We start from the raw sequence: 18,695 nt of genomic DNA, 5'->3' as shown, positions 1-18,695 counted from the left end.
TAGGGGGATTCTTGCACCTTCCTCTGCTGCTGGCAGTGGAGTGGCTGGACTGTGGGTCTGGTCCATGCTGGCAATGCCTCTGGGACACTGTATGCCACATTTCCATCAGTGTGACTGAGGGAAGCGTTTGCCCACCCGTCCTACCTGGCATGCCCAGAAGGCCTGCAGGCTAGCGCCACAACTCCTTGCTGCCTGTGTCATCGAGTGGTTAGGGCAGAGGACTGGACACTAGGACTCCTGGGCTGTGCTCAGCTCTGCCCCAGACTCGCTGTGCAAGCCTGGGCGAGTCACTCGCACACTCTGTGCTGCATTTCCTGCAGCTGCGAAAACCATAGTCCCTGACCGTGCACGGAGGTGTGTGCACCTGAGCGCCCAGGTGCCGGCAGCGCCGCAGTGAAGCCCGGGCAACTTGTAGCAGGGTCGGGCCCACTTCTTTATGTGCTTGTTTAGTTGGTATCAGCTGTGTCCATTGCAGCCTCTAGTGGCACGGGCATTGGTTTTAACACAGCACAGCTTCCTTGGCACCGCGTCAAGCCCCGAGTACTCGGCCCAACAGTGACTCAGCAGGCGCCAGACTCCCGCTCCGGCCCAGCCTGAGGGCACAGATGGGCCTTTCTGCCTGCGCTGAGGGGCATTCGGGCTTGCTCTAGGGATGGGGTCTTACTGATGCCTGCCTGGCCTCCTTCTCAAAGATTACTGGATGTTTGCAAGGGGCTCTGAGATCCTAGAACGGGCGTGACACCTTGTTCATTGGCTCTGAAAGAAACCCAAGGAAATGGGTGTGCAGGGCACTCAGTCTCAGAGCTGCCTTTTTAAGGTGTCTTCTTTACTAGGATGCAGCAGAGATCAACAGGATTTAGGCCTGTGGTTTTCCTCCAAGCTTGTCTCTTATTTCAACTCCAGCATGGCTCTCTTTGTCTTATGCTTAGCTGGCTGCCCCAGGCTGCCCCAGAATAGTCGAGATCTTTAAAGGGCCAAGCTGCATGGACAGATCCTGCGACCAACTCATTTAGTTGTACATGCATCCTTGTGTGGCACAGCCTCTGGTGGTTTATGGGCCTTTCATATGCCTTCTGCTTAGGTGCTTCCTCTGTTTCCCTGAGCAAGGGCTTTGTGAGTTTGGGGCATTCAAAGTGGCTGCCATCTGGAGCCTGGGTTTACACATCTCACTCTGGCACTCCCATGGTTAGAGCCTCTGCAGGTTTTTGATAAAGCTAGATGGTCATATGGGCTCACCACACTCTCATAGACTTGTGTCCTCCAAAGCCAGAAGGATTCCAGCAGCTCATATGCCAGGCTGTTTTGTGAGTGGAGACTGATGGCCAGTCAGAATAGGGTGTTTATTATTTATGGCAGGTTTCCTGTGGGCTAGATTGTACCTTCAGACTGAGACCTGAGCAAGGCGAGATTTATAAGTGACACCACGCCGCACCCCCTGGAGCATCCAAGGGAGGTCCTATGCTGCAGAGACATCCCTCAGAGGCACAATTCCCTTCCTGGTTCCTCAGGCTGCAGCTTACTCCCCCATTATGTCTGACCAGCCACTCTGGGGGGAGTGGTTGGGAGCTTTGGCTCTGCTTCTCCTCTCACACTTCCTCACCCACGAGGATTGCAGAGGGTAAGGGCTCCGTACCACACCAGGCTTAATCAATCTGTCTGTCGTGTGCTTACACGGCCCTCATCCCCATAGTCTCAGAAACCCTGGACCCAAGATCCAGGTAGGCTGAGCAAAGCCATGAGGTGCCTTACTCCTGTGCTAGGCTGAGTAAGACAAGGGCATAGTAATGCTGCTCTGTGATTTAGCTTTATTAACCTACTCTCATTATGCATCATGGGCCCAACCCACGGCAGGCCTTCAGTGCATTAAGCTCCTGCAGGATTTGTTTCTCTAGTCTCAAAAAAGAATACAGCTATTTGGATGTAAAATAATGATTGGGTGAAAAATACCAAAAGAACTGTCAGTAACGATCTGGTTGCTTTAGCATATTGTCCTTTCTGGACATCTCCTGTAGAGTTTCACAGAGGAAAATCAACTTTCTATAGTGCTTGTCATACCATCCTATAGACTTTAATAGGGAATTCTATCCCCGCTACAGAATTCTACAGGACGGTTTAAAAAAACTATGGAAAGGACCTTATTCGCTATTAAGCTCTGTAGGTTTGAGAGTCCTTTCTATAGAAACTTCTTAATTCCTTGTTAAAATCTACAGGACATTCCCATAAGGACCCAGGTGCCCCAAACATATGCTTTACAAGAGGGATTTTCAAACCCAAATTGCTCAGATGTCTGAAAATCCCTTCCTACAAACATAGAATACAGTTCACTGCAGCTAGCATGTCTGTCGGGCTCCAGGCATGTGTCTGGTGAAGGAATTGACTGCAGGAGGCAACTCCTCCAGTAAGAGTTTGCTGAGTATGTAGCCCTGATTCTGCTGCAAATTGATGACCTCTGGCAACTCCCCTAGACTTCAGCACCCTGGAGGGTCAGGCCCCAAAGGCTGCACCTAAAATAACCCGGTGATCAAGCAAAGCAAACAGTCTGCAGGTTGTCTGAACACAGAAGAGTTAATTGCCCTGAGAGTTATTTCTAGTAAGGTCTTTTTTTAATTACTAAGGATTATATTTAGTCCCCTATGTGAACCCAATTGAACAGGAGTCTCCAGTTACTTCTGAACCTGGCACAGCTCTGATGCATCAGCACCTGCCGCTGTTATTTTGCTGATCTATATTAACAACCAACAACAACCCAGACCATAATCTCCAGTAAGACCAGCCTAGTGCATCTGATTTTATAGCTATGAAGCTGACACTTCTGCATCTCATTGATGTTCAGATGCAGATCCACATGCTTTGAACCCAATCAAGAAGATCTTTCTTCACACAACTTTTTCTAAACATGGATGAGCTCGGAGCTGTCAGCTCCAAAGGCAGATTTGGTTTCAAGCTCTGCAGAGACAGAATTCATTCTTGGCGTTGAGACAAGTTTGGCACCCACTTTGGGAATGGTGTGGTTGGATCCCTCCACTGTGAAATGACTGTGTAAGTCAGTGTCAGATGTACCCTTAACAGTCTCAGCTTTATTTCACTATGGCACTGATGTTCGGAGAGCTGGGTAAAGCCTTTGGCATTTGGAAACTGTGAAATGCTCACAAGAACACACGTTACTTGCCACAGTACCCTGAGTACTTCCAAAGGTAATTTAAACTTTCTTAATTTAGCAGTCACTTGTGAATAGAGTTTTGTCCTCAGAGGAGGGGGGGAGGGGCGGGGGGAGAGGCATCTCTGAAATGAGGGATGCAGAAAAGCCACATTAAATAAATGATCCTGGTGCAACTGATTTTAACTGTGGCTTTCCTTCTGTCAGTGCTTAGGCAAAATAAACTGGAGCCCCCTATGTATAAAAAAAGAGGGGGGTCCAAGCAGGGTGTTGTCTGCAAGGGCCCTCAACTTGAGAGCTTGGTCCAAAAGCATCTATATATGTTGCCCCTTGCATGCTGCAAAACACATCTATTGCCTGGCTTTTTTTGGGGTGGGGGTGGGGGTTGGGGAGAGTCTCAGTGCCTGCTTTTTGTCAGGCCATTACTGGTTGGGGGAGCAAGATGAAACCAAAGGATCTGTAGCGATAATACTTGTATTTGTAAATATTGCCAAGGGTGCCCTGAGCTGCAAAAAGGCAGCTGCTCTGTTATCCTTCATCTCTTAGAGAAAGGGAAATAAATACCACTCAAAGTGACCCTTTGGTTTAGAGATGGGTTTGAACTGCAGGGTTCAGCCCTGGATCTGATCCAAATTACCTCAACGCCCAGTAGGGTTCAGACTGAGGCTTTGAGTCCAACTTTTATCCTGTTCTGAGCTATCTAAGGGCCAGAGCCTATGCTCTTCTCGTAGGGCCCGATTCTGTTCCCACTGCAAACAATGGGGGTTTTTCCAGACTATAGAACTAATGACCCTACTGCTGCTCCCCTTGAAATCAATGGCAAACTATCCCCCGGCCTTCAGTGGAAGCAGCACAGAACAATGGAGGATTTGATGTGGCTTGTAAGCAAAATCCACAGCAAGGGACAGGCACTGCTCCCTTTGGAGCAGCTGGACATTGTTTCATTAAAATACTTTTGCATTAAAAAAAATTATTTTGCTCAAAGTTGGCCAGTTTTTCATTGAGAACCCCGGAAATTGAAAAAAATATCAGTAGAAAATGTTGTGGGCTTTGGTAGAGATTGTCTCATTTTTGTTTTTGAAAACTGAACATGTTTTATTGAAAATTGTATATCAAAAACCGCACATTTGGGAGGCAGGGGGTTCCCGTTTTTTGTTGGAAACCCAACGAAACTTTCACTGGTTTAAAAAAAACTATTGTAATGAAAAATTTTCAAAATTTCCCATGACAAATAATTGTTATTTTTTCTAAGCGCGGAGTGAGAGGCGTTTTGCCTCAAGTAAGAAGAATGTCCCTGCACACAGCCAGTGTGCCCACTGCTACACAAAATAGTGGGGGATGGGAGACAGAGCCCTGGCGCCACCTCTTCTCCAGGTGTCCCCACCCCTTTGGGCTCAGGCCTGCGCTCAGTGAGTGTAATTCTACCTGGCCCTCACTCGGGATCTCCTTGGACCCTGCCCTCAATCCAGACCCTATAAGGCCAGGAAGGGTCTGGGCCTGAGCAGTTGGGGGAGGTCATGGGTATGAGCTAATCCAGAGGTGTTGAGTAAATATCTCCTTTCCAGATGAAACATTCCCTCCATATACAATTGATAGCTGCATTCTTTGTCTCCAGACACTGAGTCAGTGATCCTGGTGGGTCAGTTTGCCAAGCATCTGTAATTTTAAAATGCCATCAAGGCCCTCCCTGAGAAGCTGGTTCTGAACTGCTGTTTGTAAAGGGATCTGTCACATTCCCAGCACAGGGCCTGTTTCTACTTGCCTCTGTAAATCTTGCCTCTGGCTTGAGCCTAAAAAATCCCTCCTCAGACGAGTAATCCTTTCACACAATCCAGTCACTCCAAAGGGCCTGCCTGCATGAGCAACCGCTACTTGCCCGAGTGAAGTTTAGCAGGCCGAGGCCAGATCTCTGTAACCCTGAGCTGTATAAATACATTCTTATTAATCAATAACAACCATTCACACCGAAATTGCTTTCTTCACTGTCTTTGCAGTTTTGAGTGCAATCCCACAATGATAGTAGCAAAATAAATATGCACTGGGGAACCCTGGGGCTACAGATTAGCATGAGGAGGACATGCCTATGAAGGTGCTGACGCCCAGTAAAATCAATTTGCCTGGAGGAAAATGATAAAAGCTAATGGCACTGCTTGCTTGTGAGAGGGTCTTTCCCCTACTGGGAGTTCTTTTGAAAGGCAAAAATGAAACCCAGCCTGTTGATTAATGAAAGTGCTTATCTGTGATTAACCATCATTAGTATTATAATTACATTCAGGTTTTTTCAAAAGCACCTTGTGACTTCAAGGCCTAAATCTCATTAAAAGTCAATTGCACTTTGGCACCTAACAGTCAGGTCCTCAAAGGTTTTTAGGCCCCTAATTCTCAATGGGAGTTAGGCACCTAAACCCCTTTAAAAATCTGCACCTAGGTGCCTAAGTCCTCTGGAGAGAGTTGTGGTGGATTCTCCATCACTAGAAATCTTTCAATCAAGACTGGATGTTTCTCTAAAAGCTGTGTGTTATGTTCATGGCACACATACTGAGAAGTTAGATAAAAAATACGCATACTCTTACTGGAAGCTTGCAACATACCACTACTTTCTGTCTTAAAATCCAGAATGAGTACCATGATCCCAAGAGAGAGAAAACAGGCTGCTCTGTAAGGCAGCGAGAGGCACAACTCACCCCACCTTTCTTTAAACTGGACCTTTTCAGACTGACTCTGAATGTACACTTTGAGGCTTCCTTACCAAGCCCCCTAGCCTGCCAGCAGGACTAACAAGCCCCCCACAGTCTTAAAGTGATAGTTTGATATTCCCGTACAGCCCTCAATACTTCAAAATATGCTCTAGATCAGCCACAGCAACTGGATTTGAAAAGTAATTAATTCTGGGAAGTTCTATGGCCTGTGTTATGCAGGAGGTCAGATGAGGTGATCACAACGGTCCCTTCTGGCTTTAAAATCTAGGTATGAATCTAAGTCACTTAGGTGCTTTGGAAAATTTCACCCTGCGGTGATATTACACGGCACAAGAGGGCTCGGATTTTTTCACTAATAAAACATTTTAATAATTTATGTGAACAGTACAGCTGGAAATGATCCAGCTTTAAGGGGCTTGTGTTGTTACAGAATGAATTTTGAGGCTAAGACTTTCAGAACAGTCTAGGGGGGTTGAGAGATGCCTGGTTCCTGTTAATTTTAATGGGAATTGGGCATCCAAACCCCTTGGAACTGAATATTGAATACTCATAATAAAGGGAACTTCTTTGTGAATGCTTGTTTGTAACACAAAAAACCTGGGCGTGTTCAGTCTTGAGAAACGAAGATTGAGAGGGGGGATGACCAGATAACAGTCTTCAGATATGCTACGGGCTGTTCTAAAGAGGACGGTGATCAATGGTTCTCCATGTCCACTGAAGGTAGGACAAGAAGTAATGGGCTTGATCTGCAGCAGGGGAGATTTAGGTTAAATATTAGGAAAAACTAACCAGAAGGCTAGTGTAGCTCTGGAATAGGCTTCCAAGGGAGGTTGCGAATCCCCATCACTGGAGGTCTTTAAGAACAGGTTGGACAAACATCTGTCAAGGATGGTCTAGCTTTACTGGGTCCTGCCTCAGTGCAGGGGGCTGGCCCAGACGACCTCTCAAAGTCCCTTCAAGCCCTACATTTCTATAATACTATGGTCTTTATCTCTGATTTATTCATGGATGTTTAGTATTGTTCTCAGCATCCTGGCCGTTTTTTGGGAGGGCGGCTACTAAATCGCCGCACATGAAAGGGGCAATCTAGGCAGAGACCTGTTAGATTATGGAAAGGGTGCTGCCTCTCACAGCACCTCCCCAACTGAGCAGTCCGTGCATGAGACCCATGCGGGTATTTTGTTAGGACTGCATCTCACAGCTGTTTCTCAGAGCATAGTGTATAGCTGGCTGCATTTCGGAACGGCTTCCTGAATACATACTGTCGAGCTGAACTTTTCATTCCGTTGCCTTGCTTGAAAACAAAAATAAATCACTGATACCTTGGCTCTGGGCAGTTATTGTCAGTTGTGCTGCTAGCATATGATATCTGTTTGTTTCTCCTTTCCTAGGCTGGCAACCTATAACAGGTTTTGCTCTTTATTATGACCGTATCAAACGGTGGGGATGGAAAATGCGCCCCCGGAGAAGATCAGGTTCTCAAGTCCCAGGGGAAATAGCACCAGCTCCAACAAATATAAAGAGGTGCCTGAGCTGCATTTTCAAATGGAATCCTCTGAACCTAGCATGTGCTGCAGGGAATAAAAAATGATCCCCGCAGTGAAAAGAAATACTGTCCAGTTCTCTAGGCCGGGGCAGCCCCCTGAGCCTGATGGATTAAGTGGGGAAGGGACCTTCAGTGACTCTGAATGCAAAGAAGCTGCTTCAGAAAAGAACAGCCACACACCTAGCCAGTCCCCAGGAGACCCCCTAAAGGACACATCGGACTCCTCTGTCTCCTCTTACCACACTGCTCTGTGCTCAGAGGGGGCTGAGAGTTTTAAGGACTGCGCGGAGTCTCTGGAAGACGAAGGGGACGCTCTGTTAACCCAGCCGCCTGATGGTGACCCAGATGATGAAAGCGATCTGCATCGCAAGAACAAAACTGCACCGGTGAGCCTTCCTGAACGGAGCCCGGCTGGCATGAAAGGGTTCTGGCCAGGCGCTTCTGAGGACACAGCGGAGCAGCTACATGGGACGCCAAGCGATTTTGACAAAGCCACATGGGAGCTGCCTGATAAGAACAGCAAAGGTGCTGGTGATATTTGTGCTGCTGGCTCTGCGGCCGTAGTTCATTCAGCTTTAAATAGAAGCCAGGCTTCAGGGGGGAGTTTAACAGCCACAGCTGAGAGGACCTTGAGCCCCCAGGCAGGCAGGGAGTGTGCCACAAGCAATCAAGTTTGCAGACACAGAGGCTACCTCAGTGCCAAGGAGAAGCAACAGGTTCAGATGTCAATCACAGGCCCTGCTAAGAATAGCTCTGCTCCAGGGTACAGCAGCAGGATGGGTCTAGCCACAAGAGAGCTGCAGCCTGGAGGCGGTGGGTCTAAATATTTGGATCCACCTTTACGATTCAATGCACCGAAACCCAGGGAGATGTTCCTCAAAGCGCGCAATACGAAAGGCAGCAGAGCTCCTGTGATTAGCAAGGCCTCCTACCCCCAGTATTGCGCTGAGAACTCCAGCGCTGGGAGCGACTCCGAAGAGGCTGATAATGAAGTTCAGAAGCTCACTGCTCTGTCGTTCCGGAGCCTCTCGTGCCCTCACGGTGGTTCCCTACATATGTACAGTTCTAGTAACAGGACATCATCTAGCTTGTCCAATTCCTTGTCAGAAGACAGTAATGGAATGAACAGGTGGTCAACACGTAATGAGCTGAGAAAAGCAGAGGTGGTCAGCCAGGCAAAGGGCAGCAGACAATTCCCTGCTGGCAGCCAAGTCCCAGAAAAAGATCCGCCCAGTTACTCATTCGGGAAGGACCCGCTCAAGTGTGTTGATGTGGCGTTGGAAAGTGCCGACGGCAAAAAGGGCCACCCCAAAAAGAGGACCGTGCCCAAGAGGCAGATCCAGCTAAAGCAGAGAGACAGGAATCAGATGAGTTTCCTCAGAGCAGGGGACTGCACTGCTCATCAGCCCTTTGCAGCACCCAGGAACAACCCCTGCCTGAAGGGCAGGACCATCAGCGATGAATTCAGGATAAACTACAAACAGTTTATGAGAACAGCGTCATTAGACGACTCGTACAGCAAAACCAGGATGGCCTCCTGCCTGGTGAAAAATGTGCTGGCCAAGAAAATGCAGTATGAGCAGAGGATCAGAATGGAGCAGAAATCGATGCAGGGCAGCTTGACGTCTTCTGTACCATCCTCCGTAAGTACGGACCTTGTGGGGGATTTCACGGAAGGGAAGTCAAGTTCTCTGTCCAAGTCCGACTGCAGCTGTTCAGCTGAAGATCTGCAGAGTCATTCAATGAGTGAAAGATCTGAGTCAATGAGCCAAGAAAGTACCGATGCCATGCGGCCTACCAAAGGGGTAGTGCTGAACGAGCAGCAAAGGGAAAATGTCTGCAAGCTGAAAAAGACATTCAATGAGCTGAATGAAAGACTGAAGTCTCAAGAAGCCACCCAGTCCAAGCCACTCCCCATCTTGGCAGATGATATGAATGGGGATTCAGGTGACAGCAGGAAGCAGGTTGCCAGAGAGAGGAAAGAATACTGGAGAGCTCGTGCCCTGTTTGAATCCAAGCAGGCTGAGGTGAAAGGCTTGGGTGTCACCCCGACGTTTTCCAAAGCACAAAAGCCATGGCCCAGTTTGAAGCAGCGAGCGATCAGCAAGAACGAGCACATGTCATGGAAAGAGGAGAAGGTCCCTTTCAAGCCAAAAAGCTTGGTGGTGCCCAGGGATCCAGCCAGGAACATCTTCACGTCCACAACGCAGGAGATGAAACTGATCCCACATAGCAAACCCGAGCAGCAACAGAAGATGCTGAATGTCTCCAGGCAGCTGACTCCGGAGGGAGGTGCCGAGGAGAAGAGGCCAGCAGCAGTGCAGAGCACCAAGCATTCTGCTCTCATTTTGCCCACTTCCTGCAGATCACGCAGTGATGAGAAAAGCAGACCGCCTGAAGCATCATGCACTCAGAAAGCCAAGAAGACAGAGAATAAAGGGAAGGGGCGGATACATCAGCCCAGGGATGTCAGAAAGTTAGTTAAGAACACCTATAGCTTGTGCTTTAAATCTTCAGACAGCTTCAATATAGACCAAGAAACCAACAGTGGGGATAGTGTAAGCCTATCAACAAAGGAGTCCACTGCAACCTCCCCTCTGTTTATACACTGTACCTCGGTGTGTCGCAAAGATGATGTGCAAACGAAGACCCATTCACATGGAAAAAACTGGGAGGAGCCGCTGACCTTAGATGTGTCAGCGGTTTCCATACCAGATCAGAGAGCAAGTGACCTGCAACACAGTGCCACTTTAAACCCCATCACTAAGCCCCACGTGGATGGACCTGCCAGTCTTACTGAAAGCAAATGCACTGCAGTGAGTGAATCTTCAATGCACATCACTCAAATTCAGTCCAAGAAGAAGGTTGTAGCTGGGAATGAAGAACCGCAACTAAAGCCTGAAAATAAACAAGTGCATTACGAGAGGAGTGAGCTAAATGTAACACCATCTTCCAAAGCCACGAGGAAAGCACCTCAGATGGAATCCCAGCTTAATATCAAAGTCAACAGTTCTCTTTCCAAGCATCCACACAGAACACAAGCTGACCACTTCCCTGCTCCAAATTACTCAGCTTCGAATGGAAGGGCTACGAAAGACTCATTGACACAAGCTAATTGCAACTCACTAGAAAAAAGTGAAGCTGTTCTGTTTCCGTCTTCAGCCTCTCCTAAGGACACCAAGAACCACACTGACATCAATCACAACACTGCCAGGCCAGGTCACAAGGAGTCTGAGTGGCCATTTCAGAAACATTTATCCACTGAGATCATCTCATTGACACCTCACAACAGTCAAGACTATTCTGTCAGTCCAAAAGAAGAAAACAAGGTCTCCGAACCGACCAAGGAAGGCTACAGACATCTACAGCCCATAAAGCCAACAGTGACAAGTACCCAAACATCCCACACAAACACGCCAGCAAACAATCAGTCTGCTAACAGTTCGCATCAGCAGAAGGCCCAAAACAAAATGCTTGATGCCCCCAGGCCGTTGGATAGCCAAGTGTTTGTGCCAGCAACCCACATGTCTCCAGAGTGTGCCAATTCCAATGCCCCCTTGAGATCAAAGGTATACGGCGAAGGAACCAGACTACCAGGAGTTCCTTCTGCTGCACCATCGCCCCCAGCTGGAAAGCTCCAAGATCAGAGGGAGAATTGGGATCACTTGAACAGACAGCAGGCAGGAAACGAGCAATATTTCACAGCCACCCATGCTGAGAATGCCAACTATTTAACGATTCCTGTGAAAGCCCAGAAACCCGAAGCAGCTCCTAAGCCCTTGGTGCCCTCCCATCCACGCCACCCTTTGGTCAGTTCCAACGTGTCCTTCCAGCCAGGCAGGGAAGCACCCATGAGCACAATGAGCAATGAGTCTCCTCAGCCGAAAGCACCAGAGGGCAAGACAGCCACGGACCACGCCATGCAGGACCAGCCAAGCCATGTCCAGCCCCACTGCAGAGTCAACGACTCACCCAATTTCTTGAGGAGGAACAATGGCGTTTCACCGGGCAGCAGAAGTGCCCCTAGCCCCACCAGGTCTTTTGCTCCCCAGCCCCAGGCTCACAGGAAAATGCTCGTTGATCCAGACAGCGGGAAGTGCTACTACATGGAACCTCCCAGACAGCCGCAGCTGAAAATGCTCTATGACCCAGAGACAGGCCAGTACCTTGAAGTGTTGATACCACCAGTCCCCTTGGCATCACATAGTAGGCTTTACCCAACTCCTTTCAACCCACTGGTCATGAATCCAGGGGTTTATGGACCCCCCTACATACCATATCCGGGATTCCCAGGGTTTCCTCCTCCTCCTGTGGCTGTGCCATCCGTCCACCCCGATCTGCCAAACCAACAGCCTGGTCAAGAAAATACAAATGTTACTGAAATCTTCAGCCCTGGTCCAAAAGGCGAAGCTCCACCAGCTACTCAAGCCACCGACTGCAACTACATGGAGAGTTTATATTATATTCCTACTGGGATGAATTCAAGTCCTAGCCCTAATCAGCCTTTGTTCTCCCCAGCTGCAAGTTTCAGTCCTTCCATGCCAGAGAAAGGGCCCTTGTTCCGGATGTGAGACCCTCACCCAAATGAACCTGCAGCACACGGAGGGTTAAAATGGTGGGTTTCCCCTCAATGAATGTGTACTGCGTATTTATTTCTGACCATTCGTACTTGAAAACAAATCAAGCCTACACCAGTCCCCAAGATGTGTTGGAAAAGGAGAGAGAGACCCACTGCCTGACCCTGCTGGTTACAGTTTGCTCCCCTTGTCCAGATGTTTGGGCTTCCAAAGCAAATCAGAGGTAACAGTGCACCAAGAAGACAGCACAGGGCACATCACTTCCAGTTCATCTCATTGGTTTCTAATGAGAATGAAGAATGCAATAGCCAGACTAATTAAATGTAACCAGCCCTGACCATCCTGGTGCTCGTGAAGTCAATGGGAATTTTGCTATTGATTTCAAAGGGACCAGGATTTAGCCTAGCAGCCTCTCATCCATAACTGCTGATCTGTTTCTTGATGCACAGAACAAACTATTCTAATGCTGGGCCTGATCCTGGGAGGTGCTGTTCACCAGCCACCAGAGTTATATGTGCTCAGCACTAAGTGGATCAGGATTGGGCCCTGTGCCAGGTAACAGTCATTTTATTTTGGTTTTTGCTTACTCTGTATTGGTAGGATGCTGTCCAGGAGAAACCCACTCTCTCGCTTTGAAAGACAAAACTTCCACTAGTCAGCATTACAAAAATTACCCACACAACCTAGTTTTTATTTGTGAAGATCGCTGTTTCAAGGGGCTGCATGCATGAAGGCTGGAATGCATACCGCCTCCGAGCTTGTTTTGTCCTCTCAAGCAAAGAGTCTGTGAAAAGGGGAGGGCATGCTGCGTTATGGGCTGTGGTCACTGGCTGTGGAAGCTGACTGTAAAATTATTTTAGGGAAGTTTTCTACCCTGCAGGAGGGCAGCCTGGCTGGTCACGGTGTGACAGCCTGGGAATCTGTGAGAGCTGTTATGGAACTTGTCCAAGTATTTTCAATATTAGCAAAAAGGGTCAATAATCATTTTTAAAAACAGGTTCTCAGACCTGTGGGAAATGTTAGCTGTTTCTTGACTGCTTTGTGGGGCTGGCTGAGTGAAATGCAGCCCTGCAGAGGGAAGGTACACCACGTAAGTCCTGCTTAAACTCTTAAGGCTCTTACCTGCCTGCTTAACCTCTTACCTGACACTGCAAACAGTTGCTGTTGGGCTTGGCTTTGCCTTTTTTTGCAATGGTTTGTTCTTGTTCTGACATATTTTTCACTGCATCGTTATTCCTTTGGTTTCTTTGGCCTACACGCTCCCAGGGTATGTCTATACTGCAGTAAGGTTGGTCGCAGCTTGACGAGACAGATTCGAGCTAGCTAGCTCCGATGCGAGAGCAGTAAACCCACGGCAGTTTGGGCAAACCCAGCAAGTAATTACCCAGGTTAGATTAAAAGATTGCAAGTTGCAACTCAAGTTGCACTCATGCCCCGTGACTGCAGTGTAGTCAGACCTCCCCGCCCCACACCAGCTCAGATCCTCAGCTGGTGTAAATCAGACTGGTACCACTGAAATCATATGAGGTGGTACCTGTTTTCCGCCGCTGAGGTGCTGGCCCAAAGAACTGAGTGAGAAATAATTAAGGAATCTGGCGCTTTTGTCCTTTGCTGTATAGAAAAGAAAAATTACAGTATATCCAAAGCACGTCTGTTAATAACTATTAGGATAATTAATGTATTTATGTACATTGTGGCAGCGTCAAGGAGCCGCAGTCATGGCCCAGGACCCGGTTGTGCCAGGCGCTGTACAAACACCGAACAAAAAGACAGTCCCTGCCCCAAGGAGCTTCCAATCTAAATATAACAAAAGACAACAGGTGGAGACAGACAGGCAGGCAGACAAGGGGGCACAAGGAAATAAGAAGTTCGTATGGGTCAGCATGGAAGGCAATGGCTATTTAGTAAGTTGCATCTTAGTGCTCGGCAGATGGTCAGTACTGGAACAAAGGGACCCAGTCCAACCCCACTGGACGTTTGGAAAATAAGCAAGCAGTAGGAAGAGTGAGAAGAGAATTAATCAGTTATTAAACTTCTTCCAGTGTAAACGATCAGATCTGCTGCTGGTAACCTGGGTACAGAAACTGTGTTTGAACACGGTCTAAACCTGCCTTTGTGGCCAGGGGAGGTCCTGCCTCTGTCCACATTCAAAATGCAGGCAGTCTGCTGGTGGAGAAAGCCCATCACATGCTCCAGCTCGGTGCTAGACCCAGCCTGCAGGCCCGATCATGCAGCCCTCCTCAGCGCAGCCCTCCTCAGCGCGAGTGGCCTTTGCCCCCCGTGGGAATCCCACTGACATCAGGGGCATGGCTAGGGTGAAGAACTGTGCATCAGAACGTGCCTCACAGGATCGGGCCCCAGGGGTGTTTGAGCTCCAGCGTCCAGGGCAGTGGTGCAGAGCTCTTGCTGCTGCTTTGCAGACAGCTCCCTGCTCACGGGCCGGCTCACTGGTTTCCAGCTGTTCTGCAGGTGTCAGGCTCAGTGCAAGGAAGCAGCTAGAGAGGCTGGAAACAAGGCAGAACCAGCTCAGCTGCCCTTCCTAGGAGCCACTGCACCACAAGAGGAAAGGAAACCGGAGCAGCCCTCAGGGACCAGAGTCAGCCAGGGGGAAGGACTATCTGGGGTGCAGAGAGTGAGGCTGCTAAGCAGTGTGTAGTGGGGAGAAACACGTGGCTGGTTCAGGGAAGAGGGGAGCAGAAGTGATGTGGGGGGAGGTGGAATGAGAGCAAAGGGCGACGGAGTTAGAGGGGAGATTTGCCCTTCTGAGGCCAGAGTGTAAGCGGGGCCCTGTGCCGAGTTTTAACAAGGTTTAATGAGAATCTCTAGCTAACAGCTCAACACTGCTATGCTTTAGAGCTGCCAGCCCTGGAGTAGCTTGGACGTTCTGGCTGGGCAGGAGCCAGAGGTGTTGGGTCCAGCCATTCTAGACTCCTTGGAATTGATGTCTGGTCAGGTGAAAGGAGGGTTGACGCAGGTTGAATAGTGAGTGCGAAATGGGAAGGGGTAATTTAATAGTGGTGCTTACAGGTGAACTGCAAATCAAGCATGAAACCTGAGCTAAGCAGTGATTTCGATCCCTTATGCCCCCGCCCTGAGAGAACGCAGCATAGGCACGTGAATAGGGTGACAGAGTCATGGTGTCGATCCTCTCTCTGCCACTGATTCACTGGGTGAGCTTGGGCAAGTCACTCAGATGCGGCATGTCTCAGTTTCCCCATCTAAGGGTTATGATAGTGACTCATCTCTGTAATGTGCCTTGAGATCTACTGATGAAGTGCATTCTGTAAGTGTGATTATTATTTATCATGCTGCCATGGGAGGCATTCAGCACAGAAATGATGCCCAGCACAGCAGGGCCCTGCCTTCTAGGCACTACTGCAGGACAAATTCATAATAAGAAGTAAACCTTTACAAATTCTTTCTAGCCCTCTTGGAAAGCCTCTCAGTACTTCCTGCTTCTCTGATGCGATTCCAGAATGCATCTTTTGGCGACATCCAATGGATTACCATGGATTATCCAGGCTGCACTGCGACCTCCGGTATTTGTGATGTCACATCCTGGAATCTCGTCAGAACTAACGGGATTTCATGCAAGGGGGCGGCAAAAGAATCGTATACAAGTAAATTAAACTGTATTTCTCTGCGGAATGCCCATCATGGCCTGGCAAGAGGTGGGGATGAGTATCTCTAGGGAAACCTACAGCCGGAAAGCAAGACATATGAGCCCACTAGACCTTTGCAGTGTCATAGATAACACCTTTCTGTGCCTACTACAGAGCTTTTGGGAAAGTTCACTGCAGATGAACACAGCTCAACAGCCCTTGCTAGCCTTCTAAGCCACCTTAACTTTTCATCCCTTTGCTGTTTATCATGGACTGCAGCCAGGGAAAAGCTTGATCAGCCTTCTAAATTGCACCCATCCTGGAACGCCTGACATGCTGGCTCCATGACAAGCTGACCTGTTCAGAGCAAAGGACAACATGTTGAGCAAGCTGTAATCCCCACCATACCACACTAGGGCAAGCCATAGGTCTATGAGTACCCTAAATCCAATAAAGGAAGCACCCTTCCCTCCCATAATATCATATGTTCAGTGCCAGATCAGGAGAGAAGTGTCCTTCCTGACCCTATCAGTGATCAGCAGCAGCCCTGAAGCATGAGATTTTATTACTCAAGATGCTTTCAAATATTTTCTTTTTTATCTTAAACCAGGGAAGTTAAAAGCCAGTAACTATGTTAAATGCAACAGTAAAAGCTGGGATCTGAAAGCCACTTATGCCTGAAGAGACTCCCACAGGAACCATTCCACCATCCTCATGTGCACTGCAGTAGGGTCAGTCATTAGGTGACCACATAACAATGGGGCAGGCTTGTCATTAGATATATAGGGTGGGATTTTCAAATGCACTCAGTTTTGATTGGCCTAACTCCACTCTCCATTCAAGCCAGTGGCAAAACTCCCGTTGATTTCAAAGGGAGTAGGGTTAGGCCAATGCAGAGAGCTTTTGAAAATTCCCTCCTTATTTGACAAATAAGAACGGCCATATGGGGTCAGATCAAAGGTCCATCAAGCCCAGTATCCTGTCCTCTGACAGTGGCCAATGGCAGGTGCCCCAAAGGGAATGAATAGACAGATCATCATCAAGTGATCCATGCCCTGTCACCCAGTCCCAGCTTCTGACAAATAGAGGCTAGGGACACCATTCCTGCCCAAGTATAAGTGAAATAGCTGGTATTATAGAAATGGGCCAGACACTGAGGGGCACAACCTGCTCTCAGTTACAGTATGTTAGCCTGAAGTGAATCCACTGCAGGATCCGCACTGCAGAACATTGTGAGCTTTTAACAAAGAGAAGAAATGTGTAATGGGTCCATCATCTGGGGAATAAAAAAAACAGAAGGCCTTTTTTCAAAGGTAAGCATGGGTTCATCTGCTGGAGACCCTGCTTGTGCAATCAGACCTGCTAGTGTAGCAGGTGAGAGGGGCGTAAATTAGGGTTAGCCCAGACATCAAGATTCTTCACAGGTGCTCTGGTCTGTGGGTCTGATTGCAGGATCAGGACATGGCGTGATCAGTATTTGGATTCCTAGTAAATGCAAGAGCTGATCAGTTGTCTAGTGGTGCTAATCTGGTTTTGTTTTTTAAATGTGATCACGTGCGGCACCAGAAAAAAGCAACAGGAGTGACACTTGACGCTCTGAACTGCCAGGCCCTCTTCGCTCCGGAGAATATGCTTTGCCCAGCAAGCTGGAAAGATAGGTTCAGATGGACCTGCTAAAAATGCCTTGTTGTCTCCCTTTGATGTATTTGTGTCTTTCCCCTGTTCCAGGAAAATTTTGTATACACTTGAGAAGATGAAGACACTGAACAAAATAGCAGGTGCTGAATACTTTGTTTTGGTTTGTAATGCAGAGGTTATATCTGCAATGAGATAGGACTGGACGGGACTGTCACACTGGACCCTGACCTGCTCGTGGGGCTAAAGGAACCTTTCTCTAACATGCATAAAACAAATACATTTTTAAAGGGCAATAAAAGTGGTGAGATTTGAAACCATTATATTAATCATGTGTGTGAAACTGTATCGGAAGCCACCTTACGGGGGGCGCGGTATGTTGATGCAGATTCCTGATATGTTCGAATTGAATGCAATTCTTCTGTACAGTACAGGCTGATTCACTGAGGTGCCGATCCAAAGCACAGAGAAGCCAATGAAAAGCTTCCTGTGGATTTCAATGGGCCATGGGCACTTTGGTAGTCAACCTGCTATGCCAGTTCAGCCTCTGTCCCCATTAAGGGGCTGGTCCTGGAAGCTGTCTATTTGAGGAGCCCCAGTTGAAGATAAGTCACCTCCGTTTGCAGGACTGGACCATGACAGAAAACATCATTAAGAGACAATCCAAAAAAACTTGAAATCAAATACAATGCTGCATGGAACAACAGCCCCAGGCTAAACCGATACTTGTTGCATTTCTGTATTGCTGCACTCCACAGGGTGTTTTGGGTAGGCAAAATATGTAGGATCAGGCTCTTCCTCGTGATGAGAGCTTTACTCCTTCTTCTTTTATTATTTCTTTGCCTTTCTGTTGGGCTGCACAAACAGAAATGATTTAAGCCCCACAACGCCCCGGGAGGTAATTAAGTGGCATATTATTTTTATTTTGCAGATGGGAAAACTGAGGCACAGAGCTATGCAAGCTCTGATTCTGCACTGAAAACTGTGCAGGTGGGAGGTTCGGGGTGGGGGGGGACCCAGGTTTAAGCAAAAATAAAATCTATCCACCTGGAAAGAGCAGCAACTGCCAGGAATGGTGCCAACTGGTGCTTTATTTGGCTATTGTATTCTATTCTATATGGGTTCTTATACCATGCTCAGCAGATCTATGTACTGAGACCTGCCAACTCATTTCACAGATGCCACTGACCTGCCGTCTTCCATTCACCAGCAGCCTGCTCCATTTGTGCCCGTCTGAGCCAGGCTGACCTTTCCGCTGTATATCTGAGCCAGCTGTAGAGCCAAGCCCTCAGTGTGTGCTGCGTGGAAGGAAAGGGGTATGTTTGCTTGGACCAGGCCCTACATTTTCAAGCCTTAAGATTCTAAGTGGTTTTCTCCCCAAGGGCAATATAACTGCAAGTCTGCTCTTCCGATCTGCTGATTTACCTGGAGGCAACTGAAATTTCACAAAGATGGATCCAAACTTCCTTAGTGCAGCTA

At 48.2% G+C, this 18,695-nt stretch overlaps 1 protein-coding gene across 1 annotated transcript; it reads left to right on the top strand.

Moving 5' to 3' along the window:
- The first annotated feature begins 1,946 nt into the window (after positions 1-1,946).
- PROB1 (proline rich basic protein 1) lies at positions 1,947-18,526 on the top strand. The gene is made up of 2 exons (XM_027821661.3): positions 1,947-3,194; positions 7,248-18,526. Exon 2 carries the CDS (start codon positions 7,444-7,446, stop codon positions 11,971-11,973), a length of 4,530 nt encoding a protein of 1,509 aa, XP_027677462.2. The 5' UTR covers positions 1,947-3,194; positions 7,248-7,443; the 3' UTR covers positions 11,974-18,526.
- Positions 18,527-18,695: the final 169 nt, after the last annotated feature.

This window comes from Chelonia mydas, chromosome 8 (assembly GCF_015237465.2).
Source record: "Chelonia mydas isolate rCheMyd1 chromosome 8, rCheMyd1.pri.v2, whole genome shotgun sequence".
NCBI lineage: Eukaryota > Metazoa > Chordata > Testudines > Cheloniidae > Chelonia > Chelonia mydas.
This window is presented reverse-complemented; position numbering and strand designations above follow the sequence as displayed.

What these genes read in the sequence shown, in the direction of transcription:
- PROB1 (XM_027821661.3), top strand. Translation starts at nt 7,444, where the DNA reads ATGATCCCCGCAGTGAAAAGAAATACTGTCCAGTTCTCTAGGCCGGGG.